Source organism: Nipponia nippon, unplaced genomic scaffold, assembly GCF_047370975.1.
Source record: "Nipponia nippon isolate SJK-2023a ecotype South Korea unplaced genomic scaffold, ASM4737097v1 scaffold_5, whole genome shotgun sequence".
NCBI lineage: Eukaryota > Metazoa > Chordata > Aves > Pelecaniformes > Threskiornithidae > Nipponia > Nipponia nippon.
In genome coordinates, this window is record NW_028262369.1 from 69,579,178 (window position 1) to 69,605,205 (window position 26,028).

At 46.3% G+C, this 26,028-nt stretch overlaps 1 protein-coding gene across 2 annotated transcripts in view; it reads right to left on the minus strand.

Moving 5' to 3' along the window:
- The window catches only part of SATB2 (SATB homeobox 2), a 138,053-nt gene extending 113,259 nt beyond the window's left edge, over positions 1 to 24,794 (minus strand). The window contains exons 1-3 of one of the 2 annotated variants that reach the window (XM_087733752.1): positions 23,967 to 24,794; positions 20,096 to 20,314; positions 185 to 361 (exon numbers count right to left, since the gene is read on the minus strand). In XM_087733752.1, the coding sequence (XP_087589878.1) occupies positions 185 to 361; positions 20,096 to 20,264 (346 nt within the window). In that variant the 5' untranslated portion in view covers positions 20,265 to 20,314; positions 23,967 to 24,794. Of the gene's footprint in view, positions 1 to 184; positions 362 to 20,095; positions 20,315 to 20,846; positions 21,087 to 23,966 lie in introns of those variants that run through there. The other variant, XM_087733751.1, reaches the window with a different exon arrangement.
- Positions 24,795 to 26,028: the final 1,234 nt, after the last annotated feature.

A 26,028-nucleotide genomic window follows, 5' to 3' on the forward strand; every position in this document is an offset into this window, starting at 1 on the left:
AGCTTTCTAGGCAGGCGAACAAGGTAGGGCTTGTTGTACACCTAGTCTAAGATTAAGCAATCAACACAACTCATATAACCTCTTCCAAGATTTGCCACCAATTTTCTTGCTTTGTCCTTACATCAGACAACCTCTGGTGCTGTCTTCTGCCAGTGCAAAGAGGGAAAAGAACTTTATTAAATACCTTGCGCCTGAGCTGCAGAACTGTGGGAATACCCCAGAGCCAGGAGCGCTGTCTCCACCAGCTGGCTAAAGAGCACATCTTTGCGAACCAGAACGAACTCGGCATGCTCTTCTCGATTATCGTATTCAAGAGAGGCGTCTGACTGCTCCACCACACAAAAGACTGGAATCATCAAACCTACGTGAAAAAAAGACAAAAACCAACAAAATATCAATAAGAGAGGAACAAGAAGTGTGTCATACATCTCTGATTAAAGCTGTAAATTAAAACACCTCCTAGAAGGCTCATCTTAAGTGGAAATCTGCCTTTCTTCCCTGTGGGATAGCTTTTGTTTTCTTTCCAAGGGAAATACTGAAGTCTCATCACTTGACTCATTTAAAAACCACACTAAAAGCTCCAGAGAATACAGTTCAGGAACAGAATCACAGTCAGCATGAGGACGAACAAGATTTCCTAATAAGACCTTTTCAACATTGCCGAAAGTTTTCTACAGTTGCATGAGTGTCCCTGTTCTTTCAGGTCAGGACTTCTCCATGTTCAGCCATAGGAAAACCTAACACACAGATGCCGCTTCTGCTTCTCTCCACACAGTGAACGTATGGAGGTATCAGCAGAGGCTGGTCCCATATGCTGCTCTTGGCTGGGGTAGGTTTATTTGCACGTTTTCAGACCATGGCCAGTCTTCTCACTGCGCAAGGAAAATACCCTCACACTGACTTTACTGAAAACGCTAATCTTGTGTTGGCAGCTGACGGTCATGCAAACCCAGAGAGGCCAGTGGCTGCTCTCCCACTGCATGTATGACGAGAGTGAGAACAGCTCTCTTCGAAAGAGGATCAAGGATGAGGAGGAACCACAGAAGTGGAAAACTCAGGGGGTGGTCTGGATTCAATTTTGTTCTGCTTTATTGTAAATTTACTTTTGTGGTTACAGGATCAAGTCATCTATGGCAATAAATTGTGGGGCATGAACTTAAAAAGGGAGGGATTCAATACTACAGACAGTAGAGGAACAAGCCAATTTGCAGGAAACGGCCCTACAGTCCTCGAAGCACATGCACGGAGGGAAGACGGAACAGATGGAAAACCTACAGAACGGCACGGCCATCTCCATCGCCTGCTACAGGCCAGGTTGTAGTCAGGGGGTGGCAAAGGAAAAACCACTACCTCCAGTCACAGAAATTTATTAATTCGTTATGTACAATTTGTTAGCCCCTAGATAAACTTGGAAATATTGGGGCAGAGACAAATCTCAGCCTAAAGCAGTTCTCCAAATGTGCTATCTAAGGCTCGTAGTACTGCCAGAAAGGTCACCTCTCACTCCTGTTCTTCAGAATGAAATATAACCATTTCCAGTAGATAACAACTATGAAAATAACTGAATATATTTATGAAAGGCCAGACACAAATCACTGTATTCCTGGACCATGCACTTCTTTAAGGGAAGAAGAGGAGAAAGCCACATTTCAGTTCTCCTTCCATACAAAGTCAGTTAAATATCGTCAAGATTTTCAACTATCAGTAGTGTAAGTATCTACAAACCAATAGTTACATATCCCTTCGGAGGAGTCGCCCTGCCCTGAAATAGATACAGTCACACCAGTAACAATTGCTAAGGGACTTAAATCCTCCTTGTCTTGAATTTGCAGAGACTAGATTTACTTTAAAATATATTTTAGATATACAGTTCTCACTCAGTGACCTATCTGGCACGGAGTGGCTCCCAATCTGACATTCTAACTGCAGGCCAGCAGCAGCAGCTACAAGCCGCAATATCCAGTTGATGTGTTTTAGTTCTTTGTTTTAAAACACATCCTGAAGTAATGTGTAAGTAGGTTACGGCATCACATTGATGCTGCTCCCTCTTCACTGCTTGATTCTGGGTTAAACTGGTGCATTTTGCAAGTTCGAGCAGCCAAATTCTAACACACAGTGTTAAAAAAAAAAAATCTCAGTGGAAAAAAATCTCTAGGTGCTTTCCTGAAAAGACAGTGCAAGGCTGATCCTGTTCCTCTGAAATCAATGACAAAATTTCTATTCCTATCAGGGGTTAAAAAACGAATTCTATTTGTCCATAAATCATTTAACTAGTTAAAATGAAATTTAACCGCTGTGACAAACTTCCCCTCCTGTCAAACACACCGTCTGTCATAGCACTTTGATGGGGCTATTAATATCTTAACAAAAGATTACGATAGTTGACCAAATGCAGAGGATGTGATATTGGTTGTATAAATTACATTTTGGCAAGACAGAAAAAGTAGGCAAATGCAAACAGATGAGAGGGATTCCACAGCATCTTTTATCCTTCTGCTGGATGCTTTGCTTGTCATACAAGTCTTTCCACCTTTTCAGCACAGAAGTTGCACCTATTCTCCACACTCGTTGTTTAGTGTCTCAGTACAAACAGGATCTCAAATGCTAGACCTGATGCCATGCACGACGTCACTTTATGGATGGCACAAAAGACCCATAGGACCCTTGCCCATGATGACTTTCCTGCCCCTTCCTGCTGCCCGTGCTTGCAGGGACCCTGCTACAGAAACAGCTTTTGCAAAAACATCTCTGAACTCAGTGACCCAGCGTAACTGATGATAAGCTGCTATTAGTACCTTAAAAACAGAGAGCAAAGGGCAGGTTACCACATCTGCCATTGCCAACCCATTCTCATGCCTCTTGCTATAGCGTCTGCAAGCTTAATACCAAACCTATTTTACTAAAAAACAACAGTAATATTTCCAAGTAAATCTCACTCCAAGGAAGTTCCATCTGCTTTGCCCTCTAGCTTGCATTGGACAGTTAAGCTATAATATCTCCAATGAATTTATTGCCTCAAACTTCTCTGTCTCCTAATGTTACCTGAAAACAAATTAACATACTCTCAGTACGTTGGAATCAGAAGAAAAAACATCTGCAGCCAAAAGTCAACATGCTCTTTACACACTGATATACACCATGACCTGCTCCTAGATGGATATATTACACCTCCAGCTCACTACAGGGCCCTTACAGAAGAGCAATGCAAGTTAGTCACTGCTCATAGTCATTCCAGTTGAAGAACTTACAGCAATACTCAGAGAGCCAGAGACTAAGCATCCATAATGAAGTCTTGCATGCAGCGATGCAAGCCAGCCCTACTCATAAATCCTGAAGCTCCTCAGGTCTTTCCCTAATGCCCGATCAGCCAGAACTACTGTCATCCTGCCTCTCCCATGCATACGCACAAAAAAGGCTTAGGTCCCTTTTGCACTGAATTTCTGCGTGTTCACTCTCCCAGCTTTACAGATGCTGCAGTGAATGATGCTGTACAGCTCATGGTAGATGACATACGGCACTGATTTTCACACACAGAGAAAACAAGGGGTAATCTGAGGGCTAAAAAGGAAACTGTTTGTTTCCTTAAAGGATGAACACAATGCTGGAATGCATACAAAACATTAATAGTGATCACAAATCATACAAAAGACTTTCTCCTTAGTGTTAATTCACTTAGCTGACTTATAGGCAGCTCTTTCGTGCTTCTCGCAGAGCTCTGACCCCATATAGATAGCATCTGCATAAAATGTTAGGGGAGCATAAAACAAGATCTACATAAAGGCTTTTGTAAGGACGTACATACACAGCAAGAATTCCTTCTAATCCATGGAAGAGAACAGGGGAAAACTGTTCCCACTATTACCCAGAAGAACAGAATGGTTAGCAGTGACCGGTACCTTTATATAACACATATTTTTAAAACAAATCAGAGATAGGATTTAAGCTCCGCAGTTGCTTTCATGGAGAAGCTGCAATGTACAGAGAAGACTTCGTAAACACAGTTGCATTTTTTGCTGAGACTCTTCCAAGGGGCAGAGAAATTAAGAAATTAAATATGTATCGGAGAGACCCGTGTCCAAATGCACATTTTCTCCTCCTTGCCCATTTCAATCAAAATTTCAGTTTTATTTCACCGGGGAGCAATCCATTCTTAAAAATGAAGGAAAGAGAAACAGATATTTCATTCAAGCAGTGAAAGTCTAGACGCTGCTGCATAAAACACACATTTTTACAAAAAACTTGAAGCCAGTTAAAAGTATTATCAAACTGCAGTCATGCAGCTCCCTGGAAAATATTTTCAGTTGTAAGATTTGCAAGCAAAAGCTGTAAATTTCTAATGGCCAACTAGAAGGACAAGACGGAGCAGATATTAAGTCCTGCACTGTTCCTTTTATTCATTTGCAAATGATACTTTGTCCAGTGCACGCTTTAAAGCAAGTAATAAATGCGATACCATCAGCACTGAACTTCTATGCATTGTCCACTTCCACATAACCATCATAGGCTTGGCACCTAAAGCAAAAAAGAAAAGGATACAGAAAGCTAAGGAGGAGGTTAAACTATTTTAGCCACCCACCTCTCCAGCCATTACATAGGGAGCAGCGCTCGTGTGTCCTAGTAAGTACAACATGAAGATCAACCAATAAGGAGAGGCACCAATAAAATTCGTGTCTTTTTAGATTAAAATCTGTTTCCATCAGCGCAAGTTTTGAGCCCCATCTAGGTGTTATTTAATTTAATCTAATTTGAACGATTTCCAAACATCAGCTTGATTAATTGCAACAGCATGGTGTTACGGAAAGATTTACTGTACAGGGGTTGTCTAGTAGGGAATTAATAAAGAAGCCAGTTCTTAGCCCTGAGTAACACGAGGTTTTAAGACTTCCCAGATTTCTAGTGGGAATACTTCACAGCACAAGCATGTTTTCTTCTGGGAGTGAAACTCACCAAAATTATTAAAAACTGAGATCAAATGGTGGTGTCAAACCCAAAGGAAATCATTCTACAGTGGAGAGATTTTTATCAAATGAAGAAAGTGGAAAATAAAGTTTTTGTTGTTGCTGTTGTGCTTTGGGTTTTTAGGTTTTGTTTGTTGGTTCTTGTTTTTTTTTAAACACAAGACAGATGCACATGCAGAGTAATCTCCCTCAAAGACAAAGCAAATTTCTATGGTTGGGAGTTCAGCAACCAGGACATTTATTTGGAAATTCATAAACTGCTGAAAACTCTTCATTACTGTATGCAGAAAACATTTTCCCTAGCAGAGACTGTAACATGGGTCATTCTCTAAGCTAGTCTTTCCAATACAGAGAAAAGAAAAAAAAAAGAAAAAAAAGGAACGGGAAAAAAAAGAAATCTAGGTAACAACAAGAACAGAATCCACAAATGTTTATTCCCGTGCACACCTCAAAACACTGAATTATGAGCAACTTCAGTTGGACTTCTAAGATGAGACCCTTACCCTGCGACAGAAACTAGGAAGCTCAATTAGCAAAGCATGGGTCGTCTTGAGGAAATTATCTCGATAAAGATTCCATATATTTAACAATAAAGCACGCTTCCACAACTGGTAACAACCACAGGAAGCAATCAAACTACAAACATTTCCTAAACCTAATCTGCTTCTGTTTTTTCTTTAGATGAGAGCCCTTTATCCAGCAAAGGCAGTGATAGGAAAGCAGTCCATTTATTTATTTCTCTTTGCGCTGCGATAGAGCTGACCTTTCGTATATCAATTTGGTATTTAACTCTCTTTCCCTTTCTTTTAAACAAATTCGAAAAATTAACCTAAATTGAAAAAACTGTTTTAAAAGGCACAAATCAGCATCCATGCGGCACAGGAGAGGTTTGCCAGTTCTCCTCCTCACATCCTGCAGCTCTAATTGAAAAGGCAGAAACCAATTAAGTTTGACAGCTTTCAGTTATTGAGAAATACCTGAATTTCTGCACCAAAGATGGCCATACTACCTCCTAGTGCAACATAAATCCTTAATTTCTATGCTGAAAAACTTAACACCACCACCAAGATTAAAAAAAAAAAAAGGAAAAATAAAGTCAAGCTTCAAAGCTTCAGCGTGCCACTTCAACACAGCGTAAACTGCAAATCCTGAAGCGATCAGAAATGAAAACCTAGTGTGTACGCTAATAATCAGGGGGTTTCTATTCAAGGCTTTACCAGCTGAACGAACATAGAATCACAGAATCATTTCGGTTGGAAAAGACCTTTAAGATCACATATAACGAGAGAAGATAAATTCATAATGAGAAAAGATCAACTGCATTCCAAACCATTTTTTTTCTAAGAGGAAGGCCACCAAATAGCATTCAAAAAACCAGGTTTTTGTTCTGATCTCAACACCACTTTTATTTAAGTCGCAGTGTAGCTGTAGCTGGTGGTGATGTGAGACCTTCCCCAGAAAACGCTGCAGAGTCCCGTTGAGAGCTGCAGATACAGGACACGCACCGACAGGCTGAACAGGCACAACCGTACCATTTCCACAGCACCACAGGTACATCACTATTCACGCTCAAGGAGGACCAGGCTTGAAGCAGATCCCAGGTTCAGCCCATGCCTGTGCAATTCAGTGATGAGGTGGAAGAGGCAGAGCTCACACATTTCAGCACAGCTCAGTCATGTCCATTAAGGCTCACTTTCAAGCTACCCCATAAATCATAAATATCATTAAATCGGACAGAATATAAGTTGCTGGCACTTATTTACAATAAATGCTTGGTTTGGGTAAATGGACTGTGTTTCAGCCTTTTACGTATCAAGCACCAGCTTACAACAGTCTCATTATGAGGCTGAGAATTCTTCCACTGTAAATCTTTTTTAATGGGGACTGGAGGAATGACTTTGCAGTTGTTTGTCACTAACCACTCGGAACCACGTGAAGAAAGCTGTGTGTGCACGCTGACAGGCGGCCAGCGGGAAATCTCTATGTCAAATACAGGAGACCATATCAGGATCTTTGAAACTGTACAATCCTATGCAAAACAAAAGCATCAAGCACCTCATTACAGCAAAAGGTTTTGTTTAAAAACAAGGACCTTACTTTCTGCTAATCCTCTGCTCCCCAATGTGTTCTAGACAAAATGTGAGATATCTGATTTTGCATATAACCAGTAATACGATGCTGTGACACTCCTACTCTTCATGGGTTTATAAGCCCGTTGCAAATAATTTGTTCCAGGATGCAATTTGGTAAAGAAGAGCTCGGTACACAGATGATTTTAATACAGCATTTGCCAAAGAAACAAAATCATGTTAAATAACATTACATTGTAAAATTTTTCTTCTTAGGAGGGCCAGAGGAAGTAAAACTAAGGACAATATCTTTCTCCTCCTCCTCAGTTATTTTTTCTGGCTTTACATATTCAATAAATCTGTAGGCAGGAAATGCATTTCTACAGATTATATTTTAGCCAATGGTGAATGCAAACCACAAGATATTATTTACATCCTTCTTCAGCTTCCAGTCCTTTCTGTGGCTTCAGTCTCCCAACCATCACAACTACCCCAGATCTCAGGAAATCTTATAAAGAAGTCACTAACGTCTCTGCAGATGTCCCCTGCTTCTGACAGCTTAACTAGCCAAAGAATCCTTCTCCTAGCTGAAATAACAGCTTTACTGTTTAACACAAAATATTCCAGGCCACCATCCCACCACAGAAACATATTATGAAACTCATAACTTGATTTGATAATACTTGAGTTTCTCAAAAAACAGTATAAAAGAAAAGCCGTATTCAGAGCATGTGCTGAGACAAACAAGAAATGAGAAAGAGAGAGGGATCCAAAGCTTTTACCTCTAGTGCAGCCTCTCCTGCTGCATGTCTGGGACAGAAGTGTTACTCGCAGGAGACGAGGCCTTTTGTTAGTCAAAGCCGATCAGCTGCTTCTGGTAACTAACCCCCTTTGCTAAACTAGTTGTACTAGCTCAACCCAAACTTCGACTCTTGTAACACACCGGCTGGGCTCAAAGGGCAAGAAAGGGAGCAGCCAGCCCTGGGGCTTTGTGGCACCCGGTTGGCCCAGGCACAGCCCTGCACAGGGCAGCCAGGAGGCAGAAGCAATGAAACAGGAGAATAAAGCACTTCCAGCTCTCCACCTAAATGAGTGAAAAGTGAGAGCGATGATAACCCAGACCCCAAAATACGGTTTTAAGGGAGCCTGAGCAAGAAAAGACACAAACAGCTGTCCCTGTTGTTCTAGCAGAAAGCTCAGCCTCCCCTGCCAGCCAGGCCCCCCCCAGACACGCAGGAAGGCCTGCGGCGGTACCAGCGCCGTGCGTTCGGCCGCCAGAACCACATGCAGGCTTTCCAATTCATAGAATAGAATCACAGAATCATTTCGGTTGGAAAACACCCTTAAGATCATCCAGTCCAACCACTCACATCAAAAGGCAAAGGTGAAGACACTATAGCTACATTTTTCCTAAATAAAACAGCTCAGTTGTTTCAACTTGTTTCCCAGTTAAAAAAGAAGAACAAATACCCCCACAGCGGTACTTTATAATATGAACTAATGGAAAGTATATTCATTTCACTCAAAACCAGTGAATGAGACGCTTTTAAATTAAACCGGCGTTTTTTAAAAAAATTATCTTAAGCCATTAATTTCCTATAAGTTTTAGGTTTTGGTTTCTGTAACTTAAAAACTAGTTTAGGGTTCGGGAGGGGTTTTTGGTTTGGGGGACTGCTTTCTGTTGTTTTTCTCTCAACTACGTAACAAAACTTGCCTAAGGGGCTAAGACTCTCTACGCCAAGTTCCATCCAGAATTAATTTTAATGACCAACATTTTTAAACCCTGAAAACTGGAACCACTAATAAGCCCTTAACTTCGGTGGTGCTAGCAGATGCCACCATATTATGTAATTTTTAAAGCAAAAAACCATCTTCTAGCAAAAGCATTTTAATGAAGGTTCTATTAACTAGTCTCCTGGTACTAGGATAAGTCCCCTGGAATGTAACAGAAAAGCTTTCGTAGCTGGTTTGAGGTTTTATTTCTGGAGAAGAGCTGTGTACCACACTTGGGCCTGTTTTGGGATCTCCACTGGGACCCACCAGCAAGCTCTTTTCTCCTGTGCGTCCATTCCTCTGTGAGCCGCTCCCTGGCAAGAAAAAGAAGAAATCGTATCACCCCCCTTCATGTTACCAGATAAATGGCTGACGGAGAGTCTAATGTAACTACTGCACCTACATCTCTGTCTTCAAGCCCAATTGCAGGCTCCAGCTGTAAGACAAGCTGACAGGATCTGTAATCGTTATAATCATTGCCTCCTTCCCTCATGTCCTTTAGATACTGGCAGCATTAGAAAACCTCATTTCTAAGTGACAATGTCAATAGATATGGCAGAACTGATTATGGGCCAAAGTTACAAGTATGCATGGGATAGGACAAGCCACATTAAACACTGTCTCAGAACAAATATCATCAAACTGAATGGTTACTGATGGAGCCCTTCACCCTGCTACGCCTTCAGCAAGCGTTCAGCTACTGCTATGGCAACATCATTACTAGATGGTATTCTTCTGGTATAAGGAGACCACAGATCAGATCTTCAGCGGGAAAATGAATGGAGGGGAGAACCACAACCAAGAAAGAGTAGGAGCTGCTCCATCACTCCATCCCTCTGTCTCCCTTTTCACCAGTCACTATGCAGAGAGTCTTCAGACAGCCTGCACCCACAGCCCGTTATGGGTCAGGAACCGGCATCTGGGGCTTGGCCTTTACTTACAACTCCAATCTTCCACACCCCACGCCCCTGAAGAGAGAGAGCAACTTCTGAGTGGCATTCTCTCGTATTCCTTCTTTTTCAAGGACAGAAGATCAAGAGCTGTGGAGGAAGCACTCCACATTTTCACAAAGACGAGACCACACATTTGACAACTATCCACTTGAACATTATTCTTTTAGGAACATTCACTTTTATCAGCTGGCAGGTCACATTAATCTAACAGTTTTTAATAACCACCACATCTTTATCAAACAAGTCATGAGATCGAGGAACAAGAATTAAACAGGTACATCCTCTTTCTCCGGTATGCACAGTACACTTACTTTGTTCAGCCAGTTAGCGATGTTTTGGGGAGAGAGTGGAAAGGACCTACCTACAGGCTGACTGTGTGGACTCACTTGTTAAGAGTCAGCAATCCACGCTTTTGGGGCTCAACAGGCTGAATTGCTACAACATTACGTACACAGAGCTACGCTGGAGAATCAGATACTTCTGCTAGTGCAAATGCATGTGCTCACTTAGAGGTGTTAGCCAAAGAAAGCAGATTACATCTGCTCTCCAAAGGCTGAACTGGCTCCTGGTTCACTTCCGGATGCCATTCCAAATGTTGATTTATAAAGCTGTATGGTACACGACTAGAGCCAAGGCTACCGTAGAGAGGATCTCTCTTTCCATCAACGGTACAGCAGAAAGGACACTTCGGCTTACAGCTCTAGGACTCAGCTTCAGAGAAAACGAAGAGCCAGGTTCCCTCAGCCTCAGGCCTTGGACTACAGTTAGGTCCTCTTTCAAGAGGAACACAGCTGTGGAGCACCCACCCAGCACGGGGCCTTTCTATCTACGGGATTTTAATCAGAAGACTGAGATGGTGAGGTAGCTAAAGGGTCACAGAAGAGTCAGTCCTGGTAGCAACAGCTTAAGAGACTGAGTACTCTCACTGGCATACAGGTCCACAGATTTGGAGAGGCAAAAAAATGCAAAAAAACCCATAAAGTAGCACAGCTTTTTATTTTGGAGGAGAAAGAAGTCTTTTTTACTACTTTCTACCTGTCCATGGCATTCTCTGAGCTCATCTATTTGGCAGGTCTGTGATCATATTAATATAATCAGGAAGGCTCAAACCAATAACAGAAACATTACATTCATTATTAAGCCAAACCCAGACACTCAGATAATGCCTAACTTGAGCTTTACTGTCAAGCAGTATGCCTACTTACTGTGTACTTGCTCACAGCAGCCCATATGAAGTCTACCATCCAGACTTCTAACTTGCGCAACAAACTTGACTTAAAAAAAAAGGGAAAAATAGAAAAAAAAAAGCCCACACTTCTGTTACTCTGCATTTTCTCCAAGTCTAAAAATTGGTAGAGTGTATGACAGGTCCACCTCATTTTTCTTAATGATGTTTTTATTATTCTTTCACTCAATTAAAACAGAAATGGATATTGCATCTTCTGACTGTATAATTGTTATTGTAATCTGTTTTCGATCACTGCTTGGGAAATGGGTCCAAAACAACATAAACTATCCACAGCCTCAGAATACAAGTCATTTTCTTTTACTACGATACTTAAAGAGACATCTATCATGTTGCTCTGCTAGCATGTTTGTATTATGGCAAAAAAGTTATTTGTAAGTTGGGAAAAGACATTATGAAAATCACCTTTTACTCCAAAGTATTGTATAACTCATAATTTATAACTACATTTCTTAATAACCATTCAAAATAATAAGGCTGGAAATTGTGCAGATCTGATTTTAATATATAAATAATGGAAATGCATATAAACCAAAATATGCTCAAAATATGAATTTATATTACTCTCGAAAAATAGCCTGGTTATAGTTTTGAAAATGACATGCTTCATTTCCAATATATGCCTGTCAGCTGAATTTATGACAAAACACTCTCTGTGAGTTTAGATTACCATGATGGTAAATACTTCTATGCGAGCTTCCTCACTTATCTGAAGTTTCCATCCAAATGCAGACAAAGTCAGCGACTTCTAGAGAGTGAAGCGCCGGCCGTACATACGTAAAGAAAGACTAATCCAGCCACTTCTCAACATTATACAAATAGAAACAGAACATCAGAGAGAGAGAGAGAAAGTAACCTTGTGGCTGTATGCAGCGATACAAATCATGGGTTTTGATACAAGAAACTCCCCTCCCGACATTTCTTGCCAGATTTAGTCCTTTTGAAAAGGTTTATTGTCAATAGAGTGTCTTTTCATCTCAGTGTGTGTCTTCAGGGAACAAATAAGGAGGGAGCATATTTAAGTGGGAGACATTTCTACTGCACTCTGAAAATGCAGTGGGCGTATGGTTATCTCAAGAGATGCCTCAGCTTCATATAAAATATAGTCTGACAGGTTATTTTTATTTATCTTTTTCTGAGCTTTTCTACCTTGCTGACATTGCTACTAACAAGGTACAGTTGTGCTCAGGCTGTTTAATATTGCATGTCCATCTGATACAAGGATATCAGTTAGAGCAAAATGACTGACAATTTTTACTATTAGCCAGGTAATTTTCTATTTAGAAGACAAGTCATATGCTTAAACTTTTATCTAGAGCTACCTGTCTCTTTTCTTCAAGTTCTTTTTGTTCCCTTCATACAAATAATGACAATCCTCTCTTTTCCCTAACATGGCTGCATGTAACACCAATAATCATTCAGCATTTGCCAGGAAATTTAAAATATATCTTGAGTTCAGCCAGAAGATCTCTGCCCTAGCATCTGGCTTAGGATACGAGCAATGCAGGGCTCACACTCCGTCTTTTAAACAATCCTGTAAATTATTTGTGTAGCCTTATTCCAAGTAGAAATGCCTCCTGGAAGGGGGTTTTATTTAAGTCCTCAGATATTAGCAAAATCAGTGTTCACATGTTTAAAAATCAGAGTGAGAATTGCACTTAAAAAAAAAAAAAACCCACCATAAATCTTTCAAACATTGTCTATAAGGGTTTCACAATGTCAGCAGCCTTAAATTGCTAATAGACAAACGCTGACATCTCGGTATATTTGTAAATCTTCAGGGGATACCAGCAGAGCTAGTACAGGCATTTAAAAAGAAAAAAGTTTATGTTTTTTTAAAAGTTCTCTAACATAAAGGACATAAAATTGGAAATATGAAATTAAATATTTTTCCCTTACTAATATTTGCATCAATGCAAATGAAGACAGGGACAAAGTACACACAACAGCTGCAATACATGCTTTTGTATAAAGCTCAGGAACTCTGGAAAAAAAATAATTCCTAACTATAGAATTGCAACAACATGGACAACATGACTTGCTGCCTGAGAACATATCACACATTAAAGCAGTCAACACTTTGCGAATGGCCACAAGAACCTCATCTAGAGGGGGTAACAATTCCCCCAAATTAAACAGCAAAGCGTATTTTCTCTCTTTCGTACCACTAATCAATGTAAACTCATTTGTATGTAACCCCACAGCAGAGACGTCGCTGATGAGCATTCTGCAACAAGTACAAAGCTTGTTGGAGGGCAATTTTTTTTTTAGTATGGCTAGAGGCTAGAAAACATTTCTCAAAAGCCATCAAATACTCAGCTGCCTTTTGTCTGCTGTGACTATTTCTTACATCTGCGTTAATGACACATGTCATCGTGGGGACCAGCGCATCTGACCCAGGACATTTCGTACAGTAGGAACCAATTACCACAAGACAATTTTTTCAAAGCTAGAAAGGGCATCGGTTCCTTGTTCAACACAGCGGGATGGTTTCAAAACCACTTTGAGCTTCAAAAGGAGAGCACGCTTGTTCGGTGGTTACAGAGTCTGAATCAGGCACAGGTTATCTTGAGCAAACCCCCATCGTATCAATTCAAAGGGACTTGGTAATACTTTATACCTTGAAAAACCAGGCCTTTAATCCTAAAACACAGCAGTAGTTACTAATTTAACTAAATTATGATGAGGCATGGTAATTAAAGGCCTAACTTATCTATGCCTTGCAATTTGGGATTCGAAATAAAATCTTCCTAAGTTTTACAGATTTTCAGTTATTTTGAAAAGTTTAAAAATAAGATTTAAAAGCAGGTTGGGAACTGCTCAATCACAAAAATAAGAATTTTTCTAAACAGGTCACACAGCTGTTTGGCGGATATAAATACATGACTGCAGTAAAACTGTCTTCATTTTATAACATCATAGATGCCATGTTGTATTACCATCTTCCACGTCAATGCGAGTGACAAAAATCTGACTGGTCCAAGTATTTTACTTAAGCTCCAAGTCACCGTTGTGGCCCTTTTCCTCCCCAGCTTTAAGGAGAACAGCAATAATGGAAAGTAACTGCAAAAATAAATATTCAGACTAGCATCTCCATGAAGAGTATTAAACTCAGATACTTTTAAAGATATTTTAAAGTAACTGATACCATCTGAAAGTCTGTGCTACAAATGAGAAATTTTAAATATGACATAGCTGTCTGTTGAAATGATGACTTGATTACAACTACATCATGCCAGTTTTTTTTCTACTTTTAAATCTAGATAAAATATTCAGTACAGTAAAGTAATTTAAATAAAATATAAAGACTCTCCAAAATTAAGTATTTAGGAAAGGAAAGGAATCTTTAAACCTCACCTTTAAGTGTTTATTCATAACAATAGAAATTTAATACTGTATTTCTTCCTTCAATGTCCAAATCCTTCATCTAAATTCTGAGTGAGAAATAAGTCGCTATTTAATTTCTTGAAAATACATTTCCTCACTGGCATCTTTAAGTTTTTAATATGATTTTGCCATCTTCTTCAGGCATAAAAGCAATTCTGAGGAGTCACTGTCAGAATCACCTTAACGGGAGTTTTCCAACAAACACCCTATAAATAACTGACAGTAAAATTACTCTGTTCTATCCCAGTGAAACTAAGAAAAGGCAGGACCCAACTTATAAAGGGGGATGGGGGGGAATTAACACTGACTTTTTCAAAGATGTTGGTTTCTTTTTCTTTCCTTTGGTTCATGATGAGAATAATAGCATCTAGTTAACTAATGTGGCCATGGATATGGGGTGGGGAGGAAGCGGGGAGGTGACTCGAAACACTTGGGAACTGTTGCGGGAAAAAATAAAATCTTACTACGGCTCATCTTAAATCTTGAATTCAAAATTGTCGGTGGCTTTCTGCAGATGCAACTTAGAGTTCCAAAATTACTCTAAACATCAAATTATGCCTAGGTCACCGAATGGGTGGATACCCTATATTCTGTTTAATGCGTATGTTCAATTGCACGTATATTTTAACCAACTGTGTCTTTATTTTAATAACAGACCAAGTACTGAAAACACATAAAGAAAGACTATTTTTCTACCTCAGCAAAAATCCAGCTGATACACTACATGACCCTCTAGGAGTGACTGCTCTGTTTATTCTACTTACATGACATAATCTGATTGGAAAAGGGAGGTGGGGGGTGGAAATCAGCAAAAAGACCAGTAACTCATTTTTAACCATCGGTCATGAAAAGAAATCACTGCCTTGCTTTTCTTACTGTTGCTGTTAAATTAGAGGTCTCTTCCTCATTAGGTATCAAAAATGCTTAAAATCCAAGAATTTACATTTCCTCATAATCCCTAATGAATTATATCGAAGTACAAGGCAACATTTTCCAGCTATTCTGCGACAGATAAAACATAAAATATATGCACATACTGCTGGTTCCTGAACTAACAAGGATTTGTGGCTTTCACGCTTCTGTATCTTGATGCGTTTAATTCCTTCAAATAGCTACGTACTTCTTTCAGGCAGCAGGAAGATATCCCTCATCTAGGATCTAGGCAGGATGACTATCTAAAACTTAACCTTTCACTTTACTCAATTCATACGGACAAGTGAAACATGCTTCCTTACTCCGTTCAGGATGCCATTTAGAGTTTAATGTTAACTAACCGTTTAGAACAGAGGAGCAAATTTGACCAAGCTGCACTCTTCCGTCTGCACAGAAGTGGATTTTCTCTCCAGTGAAGTACTTTAAATCCTTGTAAAATATATAAAAGCTAGCACAAACCTGGTAACATTTTTGCAGAAATACTTCGAATGAATTTTGACAAACAGCTCTTTAGCCATCCTCGGTCAGCATGTCTGTCGCCCCAGAGATATATTAAAACAGATTTCTAACTACACCTAAGCAGACAAGACCGTGATACATCAGAACTTTTGGGGGCTTACAGCAATTAGCAGCAGCACTCCGAAGACTGACTGCATCCACATTTCTGGTACATCCGACTTTGGACGAGCACAGTAACCACAGCCACAGATTAACAACCCAATCATACAATTTAGTTTGAATTGTCTGAAAGTTTTCTCCTCCATTAATGTTCTGTAAATTAAATCACACATTTTAACAGTTAAATGAATAAGAATGTATCACTATCAGACCGCGTCAAACTAATCTAACCAGCAAATTTTTTGCAATCATTTCCTGCTCCAAATCTGAACGTGTGTCTTGGCTATATTTTGGTTCTGTGATTCTGTTTCAGCAAAACCAAACTTCAAAACAGCTCATTCTGCATACTGGCATTTTAAGCTGCATTCAGAGGCTTTGGATGCTTATTTTATACGCTCTTCAAAATCAACACATACATATATATATATGCACATCCACTAATACACAAACAGGTTCATGAATTGCAATCAACAATTTTGTAAATATAAGTTTCCTAACCATTAATCATCCCCTTTTTTTTTTTAATCCTTATGGAGTGAATTACTAACTGAGAGGAGACGCCAATTCTAGTAAGTGAATGTTACCCAACAGGGATATAAAGCTGTCAACACTATAGTGCTCTTGCTTGCTCTAAACTCTCTCCCAGGCTTCATATGTTTTTTAAAGCGATATTAGCCTTTTTTTCCCAGGGACCTTTATAAAACCTGCCTCTCCTGAACATCTGAGCATTTGTGCCTTCTTACATACAGGTTTTAAAAGAGTCTGGTTAGATAACTGCTGAAGCATTTTAGAAAGCGCTGGGTTAGTCAGGCAGACCAAAATTGGACTCTAACACATTGGACTGATGCTAACAACATCGTAAACAGTACCGAAACTTTTAAATCCCCTATTAAACACAACCTTTAGGACCCCGTTTATCTTTTTAGTGACCTTCACTAGTTTATTACAGCTGCTGTAATGGCCCTTTGAATTAAGTACATTCAGGTTAGGAATAAAAAAAAAGGAGACTCATAAGGCAAAATTTCTTATGAGAACAATTGATTTTCTGTCTGCACTACAAAAGCTTAGTTTAAAACACTTTTTCACTCATAAATCTATAGAGAAAGCTAAAAACACCTACAGCACTATAATATTTCTCTGTTTCTCAGGGAAGTCACTGGAAAAATAATTGTAGCAAACACTACGATTATAAAACTTGTTACCAAAGGTCATCAGTCTCATCATAGCACCAGTTAGCTGAGAACTCATTGCTCTGTTCGCAGGGATTAAGTTCAGAAACAGATATTATTACACCAAAAAGCCACTTGACAAGTAAGAAGGAATTTCAGCATTTACATATCTAAGGCCCAAAACGAGATGAAAAAAAGAATTGCCAGCATCTGTCTTTGCTTTCAAAACCTTTAGATAGATACACTTTCTAGAATTTAAAAAAAAAAAAAAAAATCAAAACTAAAATGGTCTCTAGTTTCCAGTAAAGTATTTCAATTTTTTCTCCCAAATGAAGTTCACATTCAATAAATATTAGCGCTTTTTAAATCTTGAAAAATAAGAATAAACTGAAAGACTGACAGCCGAAGCCTTAGATGTCATTTCACTACGACTTTCAATAGTTTCCTTTTTATCAAACGCTAGGAACAACACTAAAAGAGCCTTTATTAATATTTATTTGAAGAGAAGTTTTATACTAATTTGCCAGCATATTAAAAGTAAGCCTTTCCGCGAACGTCTACAGCTGCATTTCATAACTCAAGGGAAAAAAATCACTAACACCGCAGCGATCGCTGCAAAGATACAGACTTCCAGAAATACCCGAAACGGTGCGATCTGCATTCAGAAAAACATCACTTGGTCACACAGGTTCTTAAAGATCAAACTTGAAAAAGAGCAGAGGAAAAAATATCTGGAAATTAGCTATGTTGATTTATCTTGAGAGCATTTCCAGGAGGAAAAAAAAAAATGAAATCAATTTTAAACAGCACCATTATCTTATTAAAAAAAACTGCCTTAACTAATTTAGTATTGAGTATTATAGAACCTAGGTAAGTATTCAGACAAGAATAATTTTCTTCTTGCTTTCAGTATCAATAAGGAGTAATGAATAAAGTTTATTATGAACAGCCTAAAACCAAAGAGATTGAGAGTGTTTAAAGAACGCCAGCTAAGGAAAAGAAGAAAAAAATTACTCCTGCATTTCCTATTCCCCCACACTTTTACACTCCAGTCTACACCAAGTTTATAAATGAGCTGAAGCGTAATGAATGAAAATGTAGGCTCTTAAAAGTCTGCTTTCAGAAATGAGGGTCTTTGTCTTAAGTGGAAGAAATCTTCTATAACTTAACAGGCCAGATGCAAGCTGAACCACCGATATAACTATAAAAGCCGGTGGATTTCTCTTGGCTAACACAGCTGCAATTAGAAAGCAACATATATATTCCAAAACATTTAAAAGCATTCCTTTAAAGTATATTTCTATAAATGCCCCAAGGAAAAAGATTTTAACTCCAATTCTAACATTCTCTTTAAAATCAAGCAGCTATAATGCCTCAGTCTCAAGAAAGGCATCCAAAACTACATATATTACTTTTTATATGATTAACTAGTTCATTTTTAAAATTATGCAACAAATTATTTCCCCACCAATTTGTGAGTGGAATAGAACTACAAGTCTTTCACTGCAAAGCTGCTTCTTCTTTTTCCGTACATTAGAAGAACATGGAGAAGAGCTTTAAAAAACAGACATATAGTCACCCAAGAAACATAAAAAACTGGTGAGATCTCTTACCCTTCATTAGGTATATAAATGAATCCTACGTTTTTAAAATAAAATAAAATCTGCCGCCCCTTAGCAAACTTCAGCAATTAGGAAGCCTATTGAGCCAAAGAGGTCTAAAACAAGCATCTAATGGTAAAATCGCTAAATAAACCTCACGTAATAGAGAGTCATGTGACGACCATATCAAAGTATCTCTTGAAATGTCATTTACACAAACTCTTTGTGTATAAACAACTACATTCGTGTGTTACCACTCTGCACATTTTAAAACACAAATACAGAGAGATATTTTTTTAAAAAAGGTAAAGTCATTCGTGGCCTGCCCTGCGGTATTTTGCTCGCAACATCAGGCTAATTACAAGATTTTTAAGTACATTTTTCCTAACACGAGGCTGCACTGCATTAAACGCAACAGCATCAGAGTTAAGATGAAAAAAAGAGGGCATTTAGCAGAAGTGACCGGAAAGTTTAGCTGCTTGGAAGAAAAGGAAAAAAAAAAAGCAACCACGCATGTCACTTCAACGTGCTCTTAACACAAAATTGACCAGCAACCAGATAGCAAAGTATGAAAGTTAAACCGTTCTAGAGAATTGCAGGAATGCTGCAAAACTAATGCTCAATAATGTTGCTGAAAGAGCTGAACCTCGCACGAGTTTTGCCCTGTCCTCTTTTACAACAACTGCTACAAAATCCTATCTACTGGAAGAAAAAAAAAAATCCCTAAATGCGAACATAAACGCTACCATTTTTTCCACCCTGGAGAGCCCCCTCTCCAAGCTGTGACGGTGGGTGCAACACACCTAGCCCATCTCACCCGCCCCCGTGAGTGCAGCCAGGCTGCTCGTACCTCACCTGGAGGCGATGCCCTCTTTTGCTGGCGCTGCCCGGGCCCGCCGCGCCGTGCCCTGCGGGAGCCGCCGGCGAGGCGGGGGGGATGCCCGCCGGCTGCCCCGGCGGCGATCCGCCAGTTCTCACACAGAAAGCGCCGAGCGCAGGGCCCAGCTCTCCCCCAGCTGCCCTCCAGCAGGATTAGGCCTGGCCTTTTGTGAGCCGCCTAGCTAGAGCCCGGGCCTAGGGGTGGCCTCTTTGGGCAGGCGGCCTTCTAACGAGCGAGTTCTGCGCGCCGCAGAGCTCGGCAGAAGTCCTTCCACGGGCCCCTAACCCCGCAGCGGTGCGGAGCGGCTGCAGGCTCGCCAGGGACAGCGGGCAGCAGCCCGCCGGCCGCCACACGAACCTGCCGGCACCTCCGCGCTCGGTGCCGACCCGCCCGCAATGCCGCCCCGGGCACGCCGCTCTGCGCGCCCCGGACTGCGGGGCCGCCGCGCCGAGCCGAGCCGAGCCGGGCCGGGCCGGCGGTGCCGGCGTGAGCGCGGCCGCACGGTTACCTCCCACGGGCTTGGTGACGGCGCCGTTGGGCCTCCCGCGGGTGCCCATGGGGCTGCCGTTCTGCTCCAGCCTGGCCACCTTCCCGGGGGGGGGCCCTTTGACATCGGGGCTGCCGCTGCCTCTGTCGGGGCTGTCCCGCAGGCAGGGGCTCTCACTCCTCCGCTCCATGCTCGGAGACGCGGCTCCCGCTGGCAGGTCGCAGTAGAAGGAGCACGGACCTAGGGCGAGAGAAACATGGGGCGCTTCAGCGGCCGCCGCCCGGCATCGGGCCCCGCTCGCCCGGGTCCCCGCCGCGCGTCCCCCGGGCGGCTCAGCCCGGTGAGGCCGGGCGAGCGCCGGCCGGGCGCGATGCCGCCCCGCTCCCGCCGCCGGAGGCGGCCCCGCTAAAAGCGAGGGGCTCGGCCCCGGCCCGGCCGCCTTACCCGCCCGGCCCGCCGCGGCGGAGACGCGGGTCCCGCCGGCCGGCCCCAACCTGCCGCGGGCGGGGGCTGGCAGCGCGGCGCCCCGCGCCCCATCGCGCCGGGCAGGCCGGCCGGGGCGGGCAGCCCACCCGCCCGCCGCCAGGTGCTGCGCCCCGGGTCCGGCCTCAGCCCCGGCCCGCCCCCGGGGGCCGCGGGGAAGCGGCTGCCAGTCCGGGCGGCCCCGCTGGCACGGCCCCCCCGCGCCGGCCAGCTGTGCAGCCAGGGAGTAGCCGGCTGCTGCCGAGGAAGCCTCTAGCGAGCGGCTCCCGGGAGCTGCCGCTATACTTACTGCTTATAGCCTGTCTGTAAGTTGGCTGAGTTGGGCTCTGTCCATGGATCAGAAGTAGAGAATCCAGGGTGGAAAGTTTTCTTGTTTCCTTTTCACGCCGCTTTCTTCCCCGCTACTCCTTCCCCCCACCCCCAGCCCCCTCCTTGCCCTCCTCCGGGGGTGCCGAGGCGGCGGGGCCGGGGCGGCTGCCCGCGCTGCGCGGGGCGGCAGGGGCCAGAGCCCCTTCCCGGAGGGTCCCGGGTGGCGAGCGGAGCCGAGCCGAGCCGAGCCGAGCCGAGCGGGGAGGTCGGGGCGAGGGGGCGGGGAGCCGCGGGGCCGCCGGCTGCGGCGCGGGGGAGCGGGGAGCGGGAGCCGACTTCTCACACCTTCAGCGGAGAAAATCAATACCGGGGGAGACGGGGGGAGGAGAAGAGGAGGGAGCGCCGCTCTCCCGGGCTCCGCGGCGGCGGAGGGTGCCTGGCGGCGCGGGGAAGCGGCGGCGGCGGCCCCCGGTGTGTCACTTTCAATCGCTCCCTCCTCTGCCAGCGACAGCAGCGGCAGGAGGGACTCGCCACAGAGAGCGGAGAAACGGTTATTAGTTGCGTTGAGTCATCGAGGCAGAGTGAGTCCTTTTTGGGGTTGTCCTTGGTTTCGGGTTTGGTGTGTGTGCGCGCCTGTGTGTGTGTGTGTGTGTGTCTGCCTGTCTGTCTGCGCGGCGTTCCCGTCCCAGGGCTGTGCATCCCAAACATCGCCACCCCTCCTCGCCTCCGACACCCCTCCCCCTCCCCTCCCCGCCCCCCCGCAAAAACCGAGGCTCGGTGCTATCTGGGGACCGGGCGCAGACGGGCGCGCAGCAGCAGCCCACCTCCTCCCGGCCCGGCCCGGCCCGGCCGGCCCCGCTGCGCGCAGGGGTGGGAGGCAGAGCCCCACCTGGCAGGAAATTAAACACCGATAAATAAATAATACATCTCGCACACGAAAAGCGAGTGCGGTGCCCCACGGAGGGAGGGAGGGAGGCAGGCAGGCAGGCAGGCAGGCAGGAAGGAGGGCGGGCTGGGTGGGAAAGGGGAAGCGCGGCAGGACGAGGCGGCGGTGACAGGAGGGACCCAGGGCAGAAGGGCGCAAGGACAGGGGCAGTCGGGCTGGGGGAGGGCCGAGGGGGAAGGAGAGGAGGAGGAGCCGGGAGAAGAAGGGGGGGAGGGATAGAGGCGAAGCCGGAGTTGGGGAGACCGGACCGACCGGGCAGGAGCAAAGCTGCCACCGGCATCCAGTCCAGGCGCCCGGGTCGCTCCGACGCAGCCGGTGCGGCCTCGCCGCCTCCTGCCACCCGGGGTCCCCCCCCCCGGGGGAGCCGAGCGACGGCAGGGACCCTGCCGCAACCTCTCCCCGCCGGGGCGAGGCCGCAGTAACTTTTCGTGGTGCGGCGGGGGCTGCCGCCCCGAGGGCCGGTCGCGCTTCCTCCGGGGCTCCGAGAGCGGGCGAGCGGCCCGGCCCGGCCCCAGGTAGGGCCCCGCAGCCGCCCTCCTCACCGCACCCGGCTCCAGGCAGTTACCGGGCCGGCCCTGAATAATTGATGGCCGGGAGGAGGTGAGAAGCGAGCAGGGAAGCGCTGCTGCCGCCGCCGCCGCTGAATTATTTAATAGCGGAGCTCCGGGTAGGGCACGACAGCGCTGGCTTAAGCGCAGCCAGCGGGGAGGGGAAACCTCCGGCGGGGAAGTCGCGGCGGGGCGGGATCAGGCTCCTCGCCGGTCCCGGTGAGGCCAGCGGTCGCCCGGCAGGCAGTCACCTCTCCCTCGGGTGCAAGGTGCACCCGCGCCCCTCCCCGGGGCCGGTGGCGGAGCGGGCGCTTCCCCCGGCGGGGCCATGGCCGGCGGCGCGCCCCGACAGCTCGCAGCGCCCCCTGCCCGGCCCGGGGGGCGCAGGGGAATGAGCCGGCGGCCCCGCACCGCCGAGCCCTCCCCGCCCGCCCGGCGGCGGGAACGAGCCCCGCGTTAAGGTGGACCGAGGAAATCCCCTCCGGCGCGGGGGGGGGGCGGGCGGCGGACGGGCGGCGGGGGGGAGGGGGGGGGGGGGGCGGGCACCGCCGCCTCCCCCCCCCCCCGCCGCCCGTCCGCCGCTAAGCTCCCTGCGGGGCGCCGCCCTCCCCGCCGTGCCCCCTTAAGAGCTCTGCCTTTTACGGTGGCGCCGGAGGGTCAAAAAAAAAAGAGGGGGCTACGAGGGGGGGAGCAGAGACACCCCCCCCCGGGCACGGCGGGACCATCACCGCCACCGGGCAGCCCTAGCGGCAGGTTTCCGTCCGCCCCGTAAACGCCCGGGGAGGGGAGGGTGGGCTGCAGCGGGAGACCCGAGCCCGCAAGCGGCCGTCCCGATGCGGCGAACCCCGCCGGTGCTGCCCCGGGATTTGGAGGAGGGGAAAGGCAGGTCCCCGCGGGAGCTCGGCCGCCGCTGGCCGCGCTGCCCGCCCCCCCCCCCGCCCTCCGAGCGGCAGCGACAGCCCGCCCGCCCGCCCGCCGAGCGCTCAGGGCTCCCAGTGGGCTCCGGGCCGCCGCTGGAAGCGGTGCCGGGAGAAGCAGCGGATCCCCGGGCAGGGTAAGAGCAATAATCCCTTCGCTCCACGTCCGACCCTGAAAAAAAAGCAGCGCCGAGCGCGGCTTCCCCCGCCTCGGCCGAAGGACTCGCGTCTCTCCCCTCCTGGGACGGGACAGGGGGACCCGCCGCCGAAGTCTGGCCGCGGTGCCAGCCTTGCCCCGGGACGGCCAGCCCTGAAGGGGGGTGGGAGCCGGGTCCTACCGCCGGCTGAAATGTGGGGGGAGCCAGAAAAGATGTGGGGGGCGGCGGAAGGCCGGGGGCGCCGGGGCCGGGGCCGCGGGAGCTGTCGGAGGAGCGAGCGCCGGTGCCGGGGGCGCGCAGGCTGCGGAGGAGGAGGGAGCGCGGCGGCTGCCGCCAGCCAGGTCTCCTGCCGTCCCCTCCGGAAAGGAGCCTCAAAGTTTGGAGAACTCTCGTTTTTCTTTTTAAATAACCCGAGCTAACTTTTCTCCCTTTTTTTTTCCCCTAAATCTGATAAAGCTCAGCAGCAGCTCTTACATGGAAGTTAACATTTTCCACCAGCTATCGAATAATTGAATAATGTTTTGTTCTTACCTTTGATGTTGAACTACGAATTCCCGCGGATCAATGGCCAGAAAGTTAGAAGAATTGGTGATTTAGGACTTCAGTACTTCTGGAAAAAAAAAAAATGCCAATGGTTTAGCCAGGATCTTCCCTGTCTGATTCGTTACTATTATTATATCTGATGATGTGGATGGATGGAGAGATTCAATCCAAGCCCATTAATGAGCTATTTTATAAACACCACCGTCTGAAGATCTTCATTTACATTTTGTCAGTGATCCTTTCCTTAACAGCGAGACGTGTGGCGACAGAGCGATTACAGGACTTTAGCAAAGCTCCTATAAGAGTACGACTGGCTTGTTAATCGATTAATATTTTATTAAGTGTAAATATTTTATAAAGTTTTTAGGAAAACTATCGATTCTAAATTATTAAACTAGTCAGAAGGGCACTTGAATAATGCATACAATCAAATACATTTAAATATATATGTACCGATTGCTTTATTTGCAATGAATCCCCTGCACCTTTCTCTCACGTTCGGGTTTTTCCCCACCGGCAGCTGGTTTCTCATTTGCGTGTTCACTGGAATATCAGGATTGCCAAATACGTGTTTATTTCTGTATTTACAAACTGAACGCTTACAGAAAATACTCTTTTAACTTTGAAATCGGGAGCGGTAATTGTTTTGAAAATTTCGACGCAGAAGCAAAGGGGCTTGTTAGTAAAACCGAGGGGAAACCAAACCGAGTCCGTATGAATTTTGCTGGTTGGTAACTTCTGTTCTGTAAACATCATTTAATTTAGACAGATTTTATGATACACGATGCTTATTTTTCTTTTATATATTTTTCCCAATAAAAGCCTTTTCTTTCTGTTTCAAATTACAAATGCTTTTCTTCCCCCCTCCCCCCCAGTGCATGATTTTCACATGTTGTCTTTATTTCCACTGGAAAAAAGGGCGATTATTTCCCATCGCTTTCCCCCACCCGTCCTCAATCTCGCTATAAAAAGAAATGGATTTTTAAATTATTATTATTATTATTATTAATAACATCTTTTTCTTTTTCTAACACGAGCTCCAGTACGATAATTTTGTGCTCCTGCACTCTGGCGAGGGCAGGATTTGGTGCACTCCGAGTCCCCGCGCTCCCCGTTACTGAAGTTTATGGACGCCTCAAGTGGTTGATTGCCAAAAAAAAATTTGAACAAAACAAACGAACAAAAACACCTCCTTGGAAAGGTTTGGTTTTCATTAACTACCGCTTTTAAAGCCAAAACGCATGGCAGCGATCGCAGCTCCGTGCCTGCACAGGCTTCGGAGGCGGACGGCTGCAGCTGGGGCTGCCGGGGGCTCCCGCGCCTCCGCCGCCCGCCAAGCCCCGCGGTGCTGCCCCCGGGCCGGGGCCGGGGCCGCCCTCGCCCCGCGCAGCTGTGCCCGACAGCCGGCCGCCGTGCCTGACAGGATCCGCCGGGCTCCCCCGCGCTCTTCTCGCCTCCTTCTTTCTCCCCTTCCGCCCAGTGCCTCCCGGAGGCCGCGGCGGCGGGGCGCCCGCCTCACTGCGGGGCTCGCCCGGGCCGGGCCCCCCGCGACGCGGCGCAGCGCTGCGGCCTGGGCCGAGGCGGGGGCCCGGCCGCCGCACACCTGGGTCCCGGGGGGGCGCCGGCCCGCCGCCCGCGGGCACCACCTCGAAGCCCCGAGGCCCAGGGCCCGCGGGATGGGAGCGGGGTGGCCCTGCGGCCCCGGCGGGGCAGCGCCGAGTCCCCGAGGGGGCGGCGGCCGCAGCGGGCACCACCGGGGCAGGCGGGCTCGGGAAGGGCAGGGCGGCTCCCGCAGGCGAGGGCTGCCGGCTCCCTGCTGGGCCCGGGCTCCCCTCCCAGCGGCCGCCACCGCGGCGGGACCCGGGCCCGCGGCCGCTCCTCGGGGCCGGGACCGGACCACCCGCCCGACCCGACCCGGCCTCTTCCCCTTCGCACAGCGCCATCGCGCGGGCACCGGCGCCGGCGCAGCCCGCGGCGGCCGCGGCTCCCGCCCGCCCGGGGCTCCGGTGCGGCCGGGCAGGGCGAGCAGCACCTGCCGCGGGGGCCTGCC